Source organism: Lepidochelys kempii, chromosome 2 (genome assembly GCF_965140265.1).
Source record: "Lepidochelys kempii isolate rLepKem1 chromosome 2, rLepKem1.hap2, whole genome shotgun sequence".
NCBI lineage: Eukaryota > Metazoa > Chordata > Testudines > Cheloniidae > Lepidochelys > Lepidochelys kempii.
In genome coordinates this window covers 4000859-4019135 of record NC_133257.1, presented here as the reverse complement: position 1 = coordinate 4019135, position 18277 = coordinate 4000859, and the positions used below count along the sequence as shown (strand labels likewise).

Here is an 18277-nt window from a genome sequence, read left to right as displayed (position 1 = left end):
CCCCCAAAGAGCTTCCGATCTAAGCATGAGACAAGATCGCAGATGGGTACAGACAGGGGAGTACAAGGCAACAGCGAGACAATGCGGTCGGCGTGGCAGGCCACAGCCTCGGCACGCCAACAGCATAGCTGTTGTCATCGTAACATCAGGCCTGTGCTCTTTGCTCCCCTCTTCTGGAGCTTGTGGAAGAGGTTAGGGCCAGTCCCACGCCAGCTCCTGGATGGGCCCCGCTCTGCAGCTCAATACCGTGCCATTTACCATTGCTCTGTGCAGGTCCTGCCGTGTAGTGGCCTCCTAACCGAGCCAGGCTGAGCTCTCTGAGGTCGGGGAGTGGTGAGGGATGCAGGGGGATTGGATATGGAGCTGCTGCTCAACGGCTGGGGCTCCCCAGACTCCTCTCAGTTCAAACTCTCTCTGTTCTCTCCCTGCAGGATCCCCCTCCATGCCCCAAGATGCTGCCCTTTGACCGCCGGGCTCTCTTCCTTCCAACTCTCCTCTCCCTCCTTTTCGCTCCCTCCTCTGGATTTTTTGGCTGGTTGAGGCAGGGAGCAGCTCCAGGAAGAGACCCCGTCCCCCCGACACCAGCTCCGGACTCAAGGAGTCTCTCTAATGCTCCCTTTGAGATGACGACGGGGGATGAGCGATTCCTGGCTGAGGCCAGGCATCTGGATCTGTCTCCACTGGACTCTTGTCACCACAAGGTGTCACTGTATCTCTTCATTGCAGGAGGGCCCTAAAGGGGCTGGGGCTGTCCAGACAGGGAGGAGAGAATGGCCTGTGCCCCAAAGCACTTGCCATCCAAAGTCCAGATCCTGCCAGCACTCCTGCATGTGCTTCCCTGGGTGCAGGAGCAGTGCCCTTGCACTCAGTGGGATTGCTCCCTGTGCATAGATGTTTGCATGATCAGGCCCTAAACGGAGCAGCAGTGAAAGGGAGTGGGGGAGGGGGAAAGAGGGAGCCGACAACCAAGCAAGGGTGGTCAGACTGATGGTGTCACTGTTCCATGTGGCCACAAATTGCCCGGTGTCCGGTGTCCGTAGGAACTCTCCTCAGCTGCCCCGCCCCTCGTTAGCTGGCTCGTTTCCTGTAAAGGGCGTCTGGTGGAGGAGGAACCTTGACGTTGAAGAGGGTTACCCTGTTTGTCCGCTTTGTCAACCAACCTCTCCAGATGTTCTTCCAGGCCACCCCCTCTACCCCTGGAACGCTCCCCAACCCTGGAGCGGGTCCACACGACCTCGGCATGTTCACATCCCTCCTCCCTGCCGGGAGGCCTGAGGGAGACGCGCCATGTTTATCTGTCCAGTGTATTAACAGTGCCATGCTGTGTGGCTGTTCGTGGGCAGAGCCCTTGCTGCTGGCCTGGGGCTGCCAGCGGGGCACATGGTGCGGGCTCCTTGGTCAATCTGCTTCTGAAGGCTTCTAGGCTCTTCCACATTTGCAGAGCAGCTAGAAGTGGGTAGGGGCAGCCGGCCTGGTGGGAGGGAAAACAGCTGCCCTCAGATAGGGGGAGAGGAGCTGCCCGCTGTGGTGGGGGGGAGGAGGAGGGACTGAGCAGTGAAGAGGCATGGGCTGGGGACATCTCCAGGGGAGCAGAGACAGAAGGGCACCAGCTGGCTTGACTGCGCTTTCACAGGGAGGGACCGTGTGAGGAGGGGCCCAGGGGGGTTGGGATTGTCCCCTTGTGTTGTGGGGCGCCTAGCGTGCCTCTGGGTGCTGCCGAGCTAATCATGGGGCATGGAGGAAACCAGCAGCAGCAAGAGGAGGAGGTGGGGGGGGAAGGGTTAATCCCAGGAACTGAGGTCTCCTCATTGAGTCACTGCCCAGCATTTCAGAGGAACAGCCGTGTTAGTCTGTATTCGCAAAAAGAAAAGGAGTACTTGTGGCACCTTAGAGACTAACCAATTTATTTGAGCATGAGCTTTCGTGGGCTACAGCTCACTTCATTTATGATTCTCCTATCGTGGGGCTGGGGGTGAGGATTTAAAATGCACGTCTAGGGGCAGAGGCCACATGTCACCTGCAGATGATGAGTTACCTTCTCTTGCACCTGGGAAGGGCCGGTGGGGTAGGAGGCACCAGCTTGCTGAAACCACAAGCCCTAACGTGCTCCTTCCTCTCCGCGTTGCTGCTGGCAGGTTATTGCCCAGATCCACTCCTCCTGTACGGACCTGTCGGAAGAGGAACTGGCCAAGCTGGGGGTGTCCCTGTTTAACTGCCAAGCGAGTGTGGAGGGGCGCAAGACCTATCCCTGCACTGCCGACATGGTAAGACGGCGAGGGGCGGCTCCGAATTCACACCCTCCAATGCTGGTTGGGAGAGGGCTGCAGCCGGTGCAGGCAGCCTGAGATTCTCCTCACGTGGGCCTGGGGAGTGAAGAAAGCCATGGAGCAGGGGCTCCTGGGCAAGGCAGCCATCTCACACCAGGGTGGCCCACCAGGAATGGGACTCGCATTGCCCTAGGCCTGCAAATGGACATCGCGTGGTGGGAACGACCTTCAGCCGTCTCTGACTTTAGCCAAGTTTCCATGGGGATGAAAGGAGAGGCCTCCATATCCTATTGCTGACATCTCCTGCCCCTGCCCAGCCATCATCTTCCTCTCCCCTCCCCCCTAGATCCACACATCTTCTCCCCCTGCACAGATGGAGCTATTGAAATGGGCGGTGACAGGCTGGGGGTGCTGTTCCCCTGGCATGGCTGCACAGCTAGCTTGGTTCATGTTCCCGGCTGGCTCATTGCATGTAGTCAGGATATTAGGACAGCGAGGCCAGGAGCACTTTGCGTAGCTTCAACGATAGAACCTCTTGGGTGTGAGAGGTGAAGACCCGGTAGGCTGGCTGGTCCATCTCGCACCCAGTGCAGGACTGGCTCCTACGAGGGATCTTGGAGCGTTTTGTGCAGTCAGCCGCTTCAGTGTCCCAAAATGGGTCTCCTGCCAGTTGCCTTGGGTTCCACAGCCCCGGAGAGCTCGCTATGCAGTATCCTCCTATGTGTTCCCCCTCCTTATCTCATCCCATCCTCAGTCTCACATGTGGGTATTGCCCTGTGTAATTCCTCTCCCTCTGTGGTGCTCGCCTTTCAAATGTGAGGCGTGTCGTCTGCCTGGCTCGCTATCCGTTAGCTACGTAGCCCTGCGTACTTATTTATTCCAGCCTTTCCCTCCAGCCCTTGATCACTTCGGTTGCTTTTTTCCCCAACTCCCTCCAGTGTCAGTCTCTTTCAGTCCCATGGTGTCCAGGACCAAACACAATATCCCAGGTGCGCCCACGCCAGGGCTGTGTCAGTCTGTCTGTGATGAGCAGCTCCTGTGTGGTGCTCTTCAGCTGTAGTGTTCTAAGCATTCTGCAAAGGTGGGTCAGTGCAACTCGCTCTTTTTTTAAAGAGGGGAAACTTGCGAACAGTCACATGCTGAGTCAGTGGTGAAACAAGAATAGACCTCTGGTCTCCTGATTCCCAGTCCGATGCCTTGTGTAGTGGGCCATGCTGCCTAAGATCTAGCATCTATCTGCCCTTGAGAACTGATCACGGTAGGGTACTTTGGTCTAATACAGTAGTGCTTCAGCTGTGTGAGAACAGGTCATAGAATCATAGACTATCAGGGTTGGAAAGGACCTCAGGAGGTCATCTAGTCCCACCCCCTGCCCAAAGCAGGACCCATACCCAATTAAATCATCCCAGCCAGGGCTTTGTCAAGCCTGACCTTAAAAACTTCTAAGGAAGGAGATTCCACCACCTCCCTAGGGAACGCATTCCAGTGTTTCACCATCCTCCTAGTGAAAAAGTTTTTCCTAATATCCAACCTAAACCTCCCCCACTGCAACTTGAGACCATTACTCCTTGTCCTGTCATCTGCTACCACTGAGAACAGTCTAGAGCCATCCTCTTTGAAACCACCTTTCACGTAGTTGAAAGCAGCTATCAAATCCCCCCTCATTCTTCTCTTCCGCAGACTAAACAATCCCAGTTCCCCCAGCCTCTCCTCATAAGTCATGTGTTCCAGTCCCCTAATCATTTTTGTTGCCCTCCGCTGGACTCTTTCCAATTTTTCCACATCCTTCTTGTAGTGTGGGGCCCAAAACTGGACACAGTACTCCAGATGAGGCCTCACCAATGTCAAATAGAGGGGAACGATCACGTCCCTCGATCTGCTGGCAATGACCCTACGTATACATCCCAAAATGCCATTGGCCTTCTTGGCAACAAGGGCACACTGTTGACTCCTATCCAGCTTCTCTTCCACTGTCACCCCTAGATCCTTTTCTGCAGAACTGCTGCCGAGCCATTCGGTTCCTAGTCTGTAGCGGTGCATTGGATTCTTCCGTCCTAAGTGCAGGACTCTGCACTTGTCCTTGTTGAACCTCATCAGATTTCTTTTGGCCCAATGCTCCAATTTGTCTAGGTCCCTCTGTATCCTATCCCTACCCTCCAGCATATCTACCACTCCTCCCAGTTTAGTGTCATCTGCAAACTTGCTGAGGGTGCAATCCAAACCATCCTCCAGATCATTTATGAAGATATTGAACAAAACCAGCCCCAGGACCGACCCTTGGGGTACTCCACTTGATACCGGCTGCCAACTAGACATGGAGCCATTGATCACTACCCGTTCAGCCCGACAATCTAGCCAACTTTCTATCCACCTTATAGTCCATTCATCCAGCCCATACTTCTTTAACTTGCTGGCAAGAATACTGTGGGAGACAGTGTCAAATGCTTTGCTAAAGTCAAGGAACAACACGTCCACTGCTTTCCCCTCATCCACAGAATCAGTTACCTCGTCATAGAAGGCAATTAGGTTAGTCAGGCATGACTTACCCTTGGTGGATCCATGCTGACTGTTCCTGATCACTTTCCTCTCCTCTAAGTGCTTCAGAGTTGATTCCTTGAGGACCTGCTCCATGATTTTTCCAGGGACTGAGGTGAGGATGACTGGCCTGTAGTTCCCTGGATCCTCCTCCTTCCGTTTTTTAAAGATGGGCACTACATTAGCCTTTTTCCAGTCGTCCGGGATGTCCCCGGGTCAGTCTTGCTTGTGAGGTAATTCACCTACCTTGGTCCTATGTTTGAGTCCTAAACTGTCCCGAGCTGTAGAAGCTATTAGCTTGTGGGGACCCAGGACAGCTTTGCCGTATCACAACCTGCTTCTCATAGTTTCCTTGATTAAAGCCAAAAGGGACCATTTGATCATCCAGCCTGAGTTTCTGCATGTCCCAGCACGTAGACCTACACCCATTTACACCTGTATCGAGGCCAGCAGCGTGGGTGTGGCTAAAACATCTCTTCCACAAAGGCAGCTGGTCAGGATCCGAAGACACCAAGAGGTGAAGGATCCGCCACATCCCTGGGGAGCTTGTTCCCAATGGTTAATCACCCTCACTGTTAAAAACTGGTCTTCTTTCCAACTGGACTTCTTCTGGCTTCAGCTCCAGGCCCTCAGTTCTTGTTCTACCTTTCTCTGCCAGATTATAGAAGCCTTCAGTCCCTGTGAAGTTCTGATACGCCATGATCAGGTCACCTCTTGCTTTCTCTGGAGTACTGCCATGCAGTTTCTGGGCTAGGAGGGATGAGGGGCATTGGGAGGGGCCCTCTCCTGTGGCCTTATTGACCCTAATCCGGCTTGGCTGTCTTTCTTACCAGACCCTTGCGGAATGCACTGCCGACATGGACCCTGACACCTGGAACGCCTACCACATCGTCAGCAACCGGGCCCGCGCCGTCTGCTACTCCACCCGCCAGATGCAGTTCAAGCGCCGGACGGAGCACACGGTCAACACCCTGGTCTCCGCCGCCGTGAATCAGCTGGAGGCCATGAGGCTTCTGAAGGTGGGTAGTGGCGGGCGGGCGGCTCCAAAGAGGTCTGAACCAATGAGCAAAGGGCGGACTCAATGTAGGGCACAGCCACCATGGTCTTTGATGCAGAGGGGGAGATTACCGATCCCAGCATGCAATGCTGCACCGTTGAAGCACGGCATGCTGGGACCTGTCGTCTCTCTCAGCCCTTAGCATGCACCACTGCAGTCTACTGGCACCTCACTGATGGAGTCAGTGTCTCGCTAACAGGACGGCCAGGAGGAACTGAAAGAGCTGACGGCAGAGTCCCTGCACAAGGTGGTGAGCAGCCAGCATGAGCTGCTGCTCCAGCAGGAGAAGCTGCAGGACAGCCAGGAGCAGATGGAGTCATCCATCCACAGCAACCTGGATCAGCTGACTCAGGAGAAGGCCTTGATTGCCAGCGGGCAGCAGCAGGTGGCTCAGCTCATTGAGGGCATCACCAAGAGGATGGGTGAGAACAGGGAGACAAGGGCATGGAGCATCCCCCGGCTCCCTAGAGCAGAGGTTGCAAACAGCTGTCGGGGGCGGAGGGGCTTGACTTCCCATCCCACTACTTGTTTGGTGCGGGGGGGAGGTTCCCAGCTACATGGAAGAGTGATTCTTATGGGGAGGAGAGTCATGAGACTGGAAAAAGCAGGTCAAGAGAGCGTGGTTCTTGGGGGAAAGGATGCATGGGAGAGGAAGAGAGTCAAGGGAGATTCTGGTGCTGGGGTCACGAGGGTGATTCTAGGGGGTGGGGACCTGGGATAGAAAAGGGCAGTCACAGGAGTATGATTGTGGAGGGACACTGGAGGGAAAGGGATGAACAAATTCAGGAGCCGTTGACATAGAGTGTCTGATGCTCTTGCGGCAATGCTGGTGTCCGTTAGTTTCAAGGCCCCAGGCCAGGCCCCACTGGGCCTGCTCTGGCTAAACCTGACTCGTGAGCCCCGGAGAAGGAATTTCCACCCATGTTCCCAGCTGAGGGGATCCACCCCCTTTGTCTTTACTCCTCCCCCTCCCTGAACTAGCCAAGAAGCTACAGCAAAGGACCAGGAGCCAGGAACAGACCCGACGTCTGATCTCACCTGAGCCATGGACCTCTGGGCAAGTCCAATTGCTGGATCTCGGGGTGGCTCAGTCAACCTGGCTGTAAAACGGGGATGAGCAAGAACCTCCACAAGTCCTAGTTGCTCCAATACGCCCAGCTCCCCTGTGGGAGAGAACAATGCTGTCTGGCAGTCTGACCCTCCAGCAGTCTCTCTGTGGCTCCCGCCTCTCCCTGCTGCCCTCCCCTCCCCTTCTCTTGGCACATGTAGAGGTCTCATGTGGGCATTAGGTTTGGAAGGAGGCACTTTGATTTGACTGGAAGAGCAAGGCACAGTGACCTCCTCTGCAGCATCTTCACTCACCTAGGCTAAGAGGCTTTTACCATCGGTGGGTGAATAGATCACAGGTGTGCAAAACACTTAACATGGGAAATGGCTTCACAGGAGTTTCTGCCAGAGCCTGAGCTCTGCCCCATCTCCCCCTGCAGAGAACGTGAGCAGCCACCTAGATGACCAGGACTTGGAGCTGCAGCAAGGACACAGAGCCATCCTCGCTGACCTCACCCAGATGCAAAGGCGAGCCCAGGAGGTCTACTCCAAAATAGGTACCGTGACTGCTGCTGGCTGGGCAGGCTGCCCTCGGCTGGCCAGCGTGGGTGGGGCTGTTGTATTATTTAGCTGGAATATATGGGGACAAGGGTCAAAGGTGTTAACATGACCCAGTGTTAAACAAGATTCGGGGTTTGGTACACAGAGACCGCAGCCTGCTTGGTCCCAGGGCAAACCCACCCTTAAGCATCCTTTTAACCAAGATGCAAAAAAAGAAGGGAAAACAACGTAAGTTACTAAATCAACTTTTCATTTTAACATCCGTTTCCTTTATCTGGAGAGAGGTTTTTAAAAGGAAATCCCCTCCTTGTTGGACAGTCTCTTAGATAACCATCCTTTCTGGGGCGAAGAGACGTTAGCTGGGCTGGAGGTGGTGTTATAGCTGTTGTTAAAGTCTGATCCCATTTCCTAAAAGCCAAGACAAGCACACACAAGGGTGAGAGAAAAGAACATCAAAGATAGAAAATGCAGCTTCTGTCTCTGGCGTTAACTCTCACTGCTGGAGAAATGGAGGCCCAGCACACAGTCTGATCAGCCCCTCAGAGGCCAGGCAAACTTGTGCCCACCTCGGGTTCTTCGGGGCACTGCTTTTAGCTGCCTCCTTCTGGTCAGTGTTACGGCAGTGTTGCAAAATATAGAGTCTTGTCCATCTAAGCCAGACTCGTATTAGACGCAAGGCAAAAGGAGCAGTGGGGGCAAAAAATCGAACTGGCTTCAAGGCTGCGCTTGATACGTTTACAGAGGGGATGGTAGGATGGGACTGCCTGCAATGGCGTGTCGCCGACCTGCGACTGCTAGCAGCAAATACCTCCAGCAGTCAGTGATGGGACACTCGATGGGGAGGGCTCTGAGTTACTACAGAGAATTCCTTCCCAGGTGTCTGCCTGGTGGGTCTTGCCCACATGCTCAGTGTCTAACTCAGGGGTTGGCAACCTGCGGCATGCGTGCCAAAGGCCGCACGCGAGCTGTTTTTTAGTGGCACTCTGCTGCCAGCCAGGGTCCCGGCTGCCGGCCCCACTCAGCCCGCTGCTGGCCTGGACGGACGGAACCCGGGGCCGGCGGCTGGGACCCCACCTGGCCGGGGCCAGCGGACAGAACCCCAGACCGGCAGCAGGCTGAGGAGTGGAGAGGGCCTGGCAGCTGGTAACTGGGCTGTGGGGATGGCCTTCTCCTGCTTCAAGGGCAGAGGGACCTGCCTCCTGGTTCTTCATTTTTAAAAAAAAAAAACCCAAACTTCCAGTTCATACACTATACTATACCCCTCAATACTGTTCCTATACCACACTTAAATTGCTGTAATATCTGAGTGTTACCAATAGTGCATTAAGCACCCTGACTAACAGCTGTCCTGTGTGTTGGCGGTCTCGTCCCTGCAAATTTGCCCTGATCCAGCTTGAGATCAACACCTCCACAGTTGTGAACAGCTGGCCTAGCTACTCCAGAGGAGGCTGGTGAACGGTGCTGCCTTGTATCTCTCCAGAACCCACCCTGTATTCTCAGTTCTCCCTCCCAGTTTCCTAGAGGTGCTGGCAGATCCTCCAGGAACTGTCTCAATGTGGGATCGAACCCCAGTAATTGCAGAGCCCCGCGCCTCAGCTAGGCTGTGCCTACTGCGAGGAGAGGCAGAAGCAAACCATACAATGGAAAGACCCTTACGTTTTAAACTCTATAAAGGAAAAACCCAGACATTTGGCAGGAACAAGAATAGACTAAGATAATACACTATAAAGTAACATCATAGACTCACTCAGCAAACTAATAAACTGTAAATTACTATCCCAATACAAAGCTTTTTCTGCGCCAGGCTGTCACCCCTAGAGGGAATCAAAGCCAAGTTTCACCCCAGCCATCCTGCCCTGGCCCCTCCAGCTTGCGATGCTCCTTGCTGCGGGGACTGCACCTCTCCCCAGCACGTCCGCCCGCGACCGACAGTTCCTCGCCATTCTAAGCTGCCGCCCCACAGCTCCAGCAGGGATCCTACGCTGGCTCTGAATCCTCTCTGCCCCTCTCTGCCCAGAGGCCAACCAGGCGCTGTTCCTGGCCTATCAGAACCAGACAGCCCTGTACTACGACGAGCTGATGGGGAAGCTGCACAGGATGAACCAGAGCCTGGGCCTGGTGCTCTACGCCGTGGGTCACATGCAGAGCAGTGTGGAGGGCCGGCTCCTGCACATCCAGAGATTCATTGGCTGGGCAGGTGACTAGGGGGGCAATGTGCATCTCGGGGCAGCAAGGGGTTGAGCAGCCTCCTCCCACCCGCGTTCACTGGGCTACACGCTGCTCGGTGGCTGCGGGCTGGGAACTGGCCAGCCAAGGGATTGGGTCTCTGCTTGCAGCACTGCTGGGGTGGGCTCCACATCCCAGCTTTGAGTGCTGGGGAGGCAGCTGCGCTCGGTGGGAGGAGACTTGTGATACCAAGCAGCGACTCTGGGCTTCGAAGGGTGTCTGACCGCCCACTGCTCAGCTGGATGGATGTGCCCAGGGTATAAGGCATCATAGGGCCTTTCTCTTCCCTCTGCTCAGAGACCTGGATTGGAGACCTGGACTTGGTCTCCTGCTCTCCTCCCCCGCTGGGGCTGCACAGAACCGCCAGGCTGTTGTCTGCTGTGCAGGGAGCGTGGGCCTTGGGCGAGGGAGTTTCAGAGGTGTCGCGGGGAAGGGTGGGAGAGGCATTTGCAAAGGAGCAGCCTCCCCTATGTCCAGTCGTATGGCCTGAGCCGTTTGCCCCCTGGTGTGGGAGGGTCCCAGCTTGGAGACGATACGACGGGAGTGGGCGTCAGAGGCTGGGGGGAGTAGTAACAGAATGAGCAAGTTGCTGCACGGGCAGGTCCGGCAGATGCCGCCTACCCCTTGTTAACTATCTTAGTGGTGACCCCCCTGCCTGCAAAGCTGGGTGGTGTAGTGTCCCCCCACCCAGACTGGGGCAATAGTGAAAGGAGGAGATGTCTCTCCCCAGGCCACGCTGCTGGCAGGAACCAGCCAGGAGGTGGCATTGGTCTGAGCCTGGAGCATGGATCTGTCATGAGGCAATGCACCTGCTCGCCCGTCTCCCCATCCCCCTCTGTCTCGCAGGAGTCAGCCTCAGCACGGCCTGCACCTGTGTCCTGCACGCCGGCTACTTCCTGCTCTCGGCTCTGCTCATGACCTTCCTGCAGACCCCAGGCCTCCCCCGTGCCGTGCTCCTGGTCCTGGTCGTCGCCAATGCGCTCTCAGAGCTCAACCATGCCATCTCCTTGGGCTTCAAGTCACTCACGGTTTTCCTGGTGCTCGTTGTCGCCGGTGAGCACAGCCGGCTCCCCCTGCGCTGGCTTCTCTGTAACGCTGAAGCCAGGACCCGACCTGGCACCGGTGGCCCACCCCCGGGTAGCCTCAGCAGGGAGGCCAAGGGCTGAATGGGTCACGGAGGCAGAGCCCCGCTCTGGAGTGGGCTCACTAGGTGGGGACACGTTGGCGCAGAGTGTAGGGAGAGCCTGCCCTGGCATTGGCCACGCTGGGGTAAACAGGCCTGAGTCATCAGGCTGTCCCTGAGCTAGACCATGGCCGCTCCTGCAGCCACAGGTGTCCGTCAATTTCACCCACCCACTGACCTGTAAAGCTCGCGTAGTCCAGCCGCCAGAGGGAAACAAAGCCACCCTGTCGGCTTGGGTTACATTTGCCATCTAATCTCCTCTTCCCACCAGCCTGTGCTAACTCCCACAGCCCCCTGCAAGGTAGGTCAGAACCCTCCGCGTTTCGGAGATGCAGAGCCACAGGGAGTCCATGGTTGTGCTGGAATTAGCCCCCCCGGCGCCCTGACCCCTGGCTCTAAGCCGGTAAGTCTTCTTCCAACAAAATATTGAATCCATAGGTCCGTCAGTCCGCTCCCCCGGCTCACCTTCTGTGCAATTCTGTGCTCTGAATTTGACCCTAGCTCCGGCTTTGCTCATGGTTTTTGTAGGTAACTGGCTGCTGGCGCACGTGTGCTGCTGTGCCCGGAGCGCGAGGGGCCGGAAGCCGCCTCTGGCGCTCTCACTGACTCCCCAGAGGGCAGCGGGGGCCAGCTGCCCCGAAGCAAAGCTCAAGGACGATCCCCACGGTCGTATCACCTCCACCCCTGGCAGGTAGGAGGGGGCAGGTGGGACCAGCACTTGGGGACCTGGGGCTAACGAAGGTAAATCTGGAGCCATGTAGGGGATACTGCAGGGGACAACAGGTTCACGGCCAGATGTGCCCATATAACAGCCTTCCCTCCTTGGGTCTCTGCTAAGGTCACTTCAAACACACGGTGATCACGCATTAGTGGAGTGTCCGGATTCACATCTACAGTCGAGTTAGTTAGCAATGTGCTCTCCAGAGCCTGCCTTGTTTCAACGCTGGAGTCGGGTGCCAGGAAGGGTTTGTGGCCGTTTTCACATGAGTCACGGGGTTGTCCGTTGACTCAGGTTACAACTAACCCCAGAGGAAGAGGCTGGTAGTGAGAATGCCTGGTATTTATATAGCATCTCATCCTCCACTCTCCCTGCCCGCCATGGGGGGTCTGGGCAGTGTGGGGGTTGGTGTGTTTGTGTCACGATTTACACCACATCCTCTGGCTGTTCAGATGGGGAAACTGAGGCACGGGTCGTGCAGTGACTCAGTGGCAGCGCTGAGAGTGGAACCCAGGAGTTCCCTGCAGCAGGAGCACCCAGGCCTGTAAGGTGCAGAGCAATGAGCAGCTTCACATGGGCTGCTATTTGCACAGGTCCGTCTGTGTGTTTAGACTGGGAAACTGACCAGTGGCGCCCCAACGTCTGCAGCCCCGCAGGCTAACGTAGTGCACAGAGGCTGGCCGCAGCCATGCTAAGTGCGGCTGTCGTAGCCGGCAGGAGCAGGATCCCCAGCCCCAGGCAGCAGGACGGAGTGAACGCCTGTCACCGTGGTGGCTGCAGAAGGGGTGCACTGGTGCCAAATCGCCTCTGGGTGGCAGCAGAGAGCTCACCCTGCAATAGCCCTTGTGCGTGGGGGTTCCCAGTTGTGTCCTAGGGTGACCCCAGGTTACGCCCATGCTCAGCTGTGTTAGCTGCGTGAAGCATGTCACACCAGCTCTCCAGTGGGTGCCTTGGGTCCCCCTTCTGCATGCAGCTCAGGGTGCAGGTGCTGGTGTAGGAAGTCTAGTATGGTTTGGATGCCCCCACAGGTACCGAGGACCAGATCTTCCCGTGTGTGGCCTGGCCAGCAGACGTCAGCTGGGATGCTTGTGCACATCTGGGTCTAGTGTGTCCTCTCCTCGGGGTGGGGCGCCCTGGCTCTGGAACTCACTCCCCCATTCTGCACCCACTGGTCCGGCAGGATCAATCTGCTGTGGAGGTGGGAGGCCCCCCTCTACTCTTCCAGCTGTGGCCTGAAAGGGCTGGGGAGTGGGCATGTGTCTGGGGCAAGTCTGCTCTTCGTTGCTCTTGCTCCGGGTCCTGTCACCTAATGCACACGCACCCCGGGACACCTCTTCTGAAACTTACAAATTGATTCACCTAGAAGAAGATGAGGAGGGTGAGAGAGATGCTTGGTGCGGAGAGGGCACAGGCCATCTGGTGCGTAGGGGACGTGCGCCCCCGGCCAGGACACCCTGCAGCTTTGTGCTCTGAAGGGTGGGAATGGCGCAGGGGCTTAGCTGGGCAGGACTTGGGGTGAAACTTCAGCTGTGATGGAATCTTGTAACCTGGCTTCCTTCCCCTGGCAGGGAGTGTGAAATCGACCTCTTGCGGGAGGAACTGAACAAGCTGGAGGAGCTGAGCTACCTGCAGGGTAAGGGAGAGGAGAGTTCAGTATGGAGGGTGTCTGGGGAAGCTGGAGGGAACTGGTCAGTGTGTCAACTGTGCTAGCCATTTATGTGTTCCAGACGACTCCTGCCTGGGGAGGGTGTCCCCGCTGACCGGAAACCCATTTCGTGATGGGGGCGTGCCGCTGCCCCCTGCAGGCTGGAAGGCACAGCAGGGATCTGCTGCTCCGCCGGCTCCCTCCGTCCCCATCGGGAACTTGCGCCGCACCAGTCTGAGCCGCACCACCAGGCACGAGGTGTTGGAGAGGCGGGTAAGTGGTGGGAAGCTGGCACTGCCCGGTGTGGGCCGTGGGCAGCTGTGCAGGGGCAGGGCCGGGGCTGCCCGCCGTGGGGCTCGGGGACAGGCAGGCCGGGGAGAAAGGTCTTTCAGTAATCAGAGCCACTGTGTGCAGTCAGCCGCGATGCTGGGGGTCTCCCCGTTCGTTCCGTTGGTTACTGGGGGGTTGGTGAGTTGGCTGTGAGGGGCCCCTCCCCTGTCCCAGCGGCCTAGGGAGGCTTGGCCCCGGCCGTTGCAGGCGTGGGGTGCGGAGAGCATTCAAAGGCACATTTCCAGGGCCGGCCCTGGGCGGGGGCACCTGGGCAGCTGCCCGGTGCGCCATGGTCAGCGGGGTGCCGGGCGGTGGCGCAGAAGTGAGCACTGCTGATGTAGAGTCTGAAACTGCTCCTGGCTGCCCGGGGGGGGAAGGGCACCCAGATTTCTCCCAGTGGCGGAATGGGGGGGGCGAGCAGTGACCCACAATACTGATCCCCCCCCTCCACATTCCTCTGTGCCCCCCAGGGGGCTGCGTAAGGGGGAGTGAGGAGCAACGTCAGGGCTCTGTGCATGCAGGTTACTTTCCACACGTGGGCAAAGGGGGCAGTGGAGGGGCTAGGGGCGCGGGGGAGGCCCAGGGGCAACGGGGGGGGGCTGCACCCTCGGGGGCCAGGAGCGCCAAAATGCAAGTTCGCCCAGGGCACCATTTTCCCAAAGGTTGGTCCTGCACATTCTTGGGCTGGGCCCAAGCTCACTGCTGGCAGAAACAAAGCCACTGATTTCAGCCGAGTTGGGCAAATGGGCTCTGGTGTGGGAGCCCAGCCAGGGAGCCGGTGCAGGCCAGGGCATGCAGGCTTCCCCCAGCTGTCTCAGTGGGTGGGAAGAGAAGATCTGCTGCCCCGTACCCTGGTCCCCGTGAAAGTGACTGACTTGGGAATTTCCATAGATCTCACCCACACCCTGATGTCCTGCAGTAACTGGTTAACCCTTCAGATCCAGAGTGGCTCTTGGATGGATGCGCGTGGACAGAACCTGGTTGTTAATAGGGCTTGGGAGTGGGTCTGATGCAAGAGGTGCTGGCCCAGAGACCAGGGAGGGTTTTCAGCACCCAGGAGCTGGGGCAGGTCAGCACTTGGGCCTGGGGACTCTGACCTAGCCCTGGCTGGAAATCTTTCCAGACTCTCCTTCACACGCTGTGTTACCAACACAACCTGCTTCCGTTTGTGGCTGGTTCCTGAGCTGGTAGGGCTAGTAGCAGGGTGTGGGGGTGGCTGGGGATGTTGCACTGTTCAAGTTGGGGTTGCTTATCCCAAATGCAGGGTCAGAGGCAGGGACTCTTGTCCCGTTTCCAGCCACTAACATGATGGGATGGGAGAGGGAATGCTGGGATTGTCTTGGCAGCCAGTTCTGCAACAAGTGACCAATCGAAGTGCAGGGGGCAAGGGTCTGGCACGTCCTAATCCTGCCTCTGCTGGGGATATCAAGGGGGAGGTTCCAGGGGACCCCCGCATTGCCCCCAACAGCCAGGCCTTGATCAGACCTGCAACTACCGTCAAAGGGCCTTAAATCCACCCTGCATGGTGCTACAGCCTCTTGCTGGGCTGTTAATTCTGAGCCACAGCTCCTGGGTGCGCTTCCCTGCAGGGACTCGCTGCTCTAGAAGCAAGAGCAACAGCTGGTGGTTCAGATCCTCAGCAGAAACGGTTTGGCCCTGGCATTGGGCCTGCAGCTGATCCTGGTTCTCTCTTGCTGCTGGGGACCTTGTCTTCATCCTCATCAGTGCCACACGTGGCTCCCTCTTTCCCCAACAGGCCACACTGGAGAGGCGCCACTTGGGCCCCACATTCAAGCCCTTTTCTGACTTCAGGTCCTGTAGCCCGGACCAGTCCATGGCGAGCGACATGTGAGTATAGAGCGCTGCTCCCCTCTTGGAACAGGCCCCGCCGGATTCCTTCTGTGCAACGCTTCCCTGATCCCCGCTGGCATCTCCAAGGGACGCTTTTGTGCTGGGTTGTTCCTGCTAGTAACCGGCCCTGCCTCTAAGACACGGGGTGACTGATGTCAAGGGCGAGGGTGGCCTGACCTATGTGATAGGAGGAGAGGAAGGCTGCAGGCACGTTCTGGGCCACCATTGTCCCATGGCTGCTGGTTTTACTCCTGGGGGAATTCTGTGCCAAAAAGTTCTGCGCACAATAGTTTAAAATTCTGCATATTTGTTGTCAAAATAACACTATATAATCAAGCTGTTTTTTTTTAAATGGGAGAAGCTAGAGCATGTTTGTACTGTGAGGGGAGGAGATGGAAAGGAGGGGAGTGGGCAGGAGGGAGATCGGGAGATGGGATGAGGTCACTGGGGTGATGAGTGGAGAGGTTAGAGGAGGAGAGTGGGACACTGTCTGATGTGGGAGGGGATGGGAGGGGGAAGGTCACATCTGTTTGTCAGTTTTCTCTTGGAAGAATTTGGCAGGATCCTGGGCAGGAGGAGTACAGTGGAAGTGGCAGGGGAGGGAAGGTTTGGGTCAAAGGTGGTGAAATGCAGCTGGTACTGTGGGCATGGGATTCCGTGTAGTCTGAGAAGTGGAGGAGTCTGTCTACATAGATGGCAGAACCGAAGGAGGAGAGAGTGACTCCGCAGTGGAGGAAGTCAGCCTGGTCATGGGATTTCCACCAGCCAGAGACACTCTGCAGTGGATGCTGGGGGTGAGCCAGGCCTGAGGGTTGGCGGGACAGACCTGAGGATAGGAGAGGTGTGGGGAAGAAGAGTCATGGGTGGAGGAGAGTGGAGGCATGGACAGAACCAGCTACTACATGAATGGAAGAGAGAGGGGAGGGCTTAGAGCAGATGAGATGTCATCAACACTGCGGGGCTGGAAGGCACAAAAAAGGCCATGTGACTGGATGTGAGGGAGGGGGCTGATGCGTGGTGCTGAAAGAGACCCGGTGATGGGGGAGCTTAGCTACAGAGAGATGTGAGAGAGATTAAAAAGACTAGATGAAGAAGTTAGACTGGGATTTGTCAGCTTGGAAAAGAGACAACTAAGGTGAGCATGACACAGATTAATAAAATCATGACTGGTGTAGAGAAAGTGACTAAGGAAGTGTTATTCACCCCTTCCCATAACACAAGAACCAGGGGTCACCCAATGAAATTAACAGGCAGCAGGTTTAAAACAAAGAAAAGGAAGTATTGCTTCACACAACGCACAGTCAACCTGTGGAACTCACTGTCTGGGGAGGTTGTGAACGCCAAATGTATAACAGGGTTCAAAAAAGAACTAGATAAGTTCATGGAGGATAGGGTCCATTAATGGCTATTAGCCAAGATGGTCAGGGACGCAACTAGCCTCTCCCTAAACCTCTGACAGCCAGAAGCTGGGAATGGACAACCGGGGATGGATCACTTGATGATTGCCTAGTTCTGTTCCTTCCCTCTGGGCATCTGGTATTGGCCACAGTCAGACAACTGGGTACAGGGTTAGACAGACCATTGGCTGCTCTATGGTGGCTCTTGCATTCTTAAGTGAACAGCCCTTGAGCAAGTGGGAGAGCGGACGCAGGGCTGCAGGTGGAATGAAGAGATCAGGGCGAGGAAATGTGCAGTAAGGGGGGGTGTCGTCAGCATGGGAGCTGAAGGGCCAGAGGATGAGTGTGGGAGACTGAGGGGAGGAAGTGAGAGCCAGGAGCAAGGCTGATGGGGAGGAGCTGTGGGGGATGGTAAATGAGGACAAGGAGGAGTCAGATGCAGGAGAGCAGGGAGGGGTTGGAAGCATTGATCACCTGTAGTTGACTTGGCCTAGGGTGGCTGTTTCAGCAACTTAACATGCTTTCCATTGGAATTACCAACAAACCCAGCCTGCTGCCCAGAGATATCTTCCCCCCACTGCCCCTTAGCCCTGGGGTACCCCCTGCTGCTGGTGAGAGCCTGGTGGTTGCCTGACTTGAGCCACAAGGCTCCAGACCTGCAGGTCTAATCAGCCTGTCTCACCATCCTTTCAGGTCCACCTCTTCGATGTCTCCGCGACTCCTGTGTCAGGGCATCACCAAGGCCAGGCAGCCATGCAGGAAGAAGGCCGTTCCCGGACAGGAGTTTTGCCACGTTCACATATCCGGACAAGTATCCTACACCAGCTGAGCCTTGGGGCTCTCCGTCTAGCCTGTGCACCCGCTAGGTTAGTCTAGACCTTGGGTGGTTGGCCAGGGACCTGGAGTGCAGGCTGAGACACCACCCCTTGTCTCAGCGACAGCCATTCTGGGGCGTTATTTTAAACACTGCCTTTGATTTTAATGTGTACGTTTGAATGGAAGGACTATGGCTGCCGAGGGCCAGCAGCCCCCTGCCTGGCAGCTTTTCTAGGGTCTCATTGGCTTTCTTTGAGGAAAGCCCCATTTTAAATAGACCACCCTGTTCTGTGAATGTTTCACCGTCTCAAATGCTTCAGCCCCTGGCGAAAGTTGAGGATCCCATGAAAACTGCAGGAGATGAGGAGCTTCTGTGTTCACACTGACTCAGGAGCCAGTGGACTCTGCTTACAAGTCAAGTTGGCTTGTCTAGTGGCCACAGCTGCTCCAGCAGGGTGGTCCTCGCCTGCTCCACCGCTGCCTGCCATTGAGATGCTCATCCAGGCTTAGCTGAGCAAGAAGAACAGACTCCAGCTCCCTCAGCACCACTGGGACAAGCCTCTTGTCAGTAGAGATGCCTGGGGCCATGTTGGTAGCCAAGTTTTATATGGAAATCTGCTGTTTGCACATTGGTTTAATAAACA

General features: G+C 56.4%; 1 protein-coding gene across 3 annotated transcripts in view; it reads left to right on the top strand.

The window, feature by feature from the left end:
• The window catches only part of LOC140906292 (protein brambleberry-like), a 21487-nt gene extending 3210 nt beyond the window's left edge, over positions 1-18277 (top strand). For all 3 annotated transcript variants that reach the window (XM_073329946.1, XM_073329948.1, XM_073329947.1), the window contains exons 2-13: positions 432-701; positions 2136-2264; positions 5636-5821; positions 6059-6281; positions 7347-7463; positions 9485-9664; positions 10540-10746; positions 11405-11567; positions 13163-13227; positions 13322-13512; positions 15326-15417; positions 17511-18277. In XM_073329946.1, the coding sequence (XP_073186047.1) occupies positions 432-701; positions 2136-2264; positions 5636-5821; positions 6059-6281; positions 7347-7463; positions 9485-9664; positions 10540-10746; positions 11405-11567; positions 13163-13227; positions 13322-13512; positions 15326-15417; positions 17511-17646 (1959 nt within the window). In that variant the 3' untranslated portion in view covers positions 17647-18277. The remainder of the gene's footprint in view (positions 1-431; positions 702-2135; positions 2265-5635; positions 5822-6058; positions 6282-7346; positions 7464-9484; positions 9665-10539; positions 10747-11404; positions 11568-13162; positions 13228-13321; positions 13513-15325; positions 15418-17510) is intronic.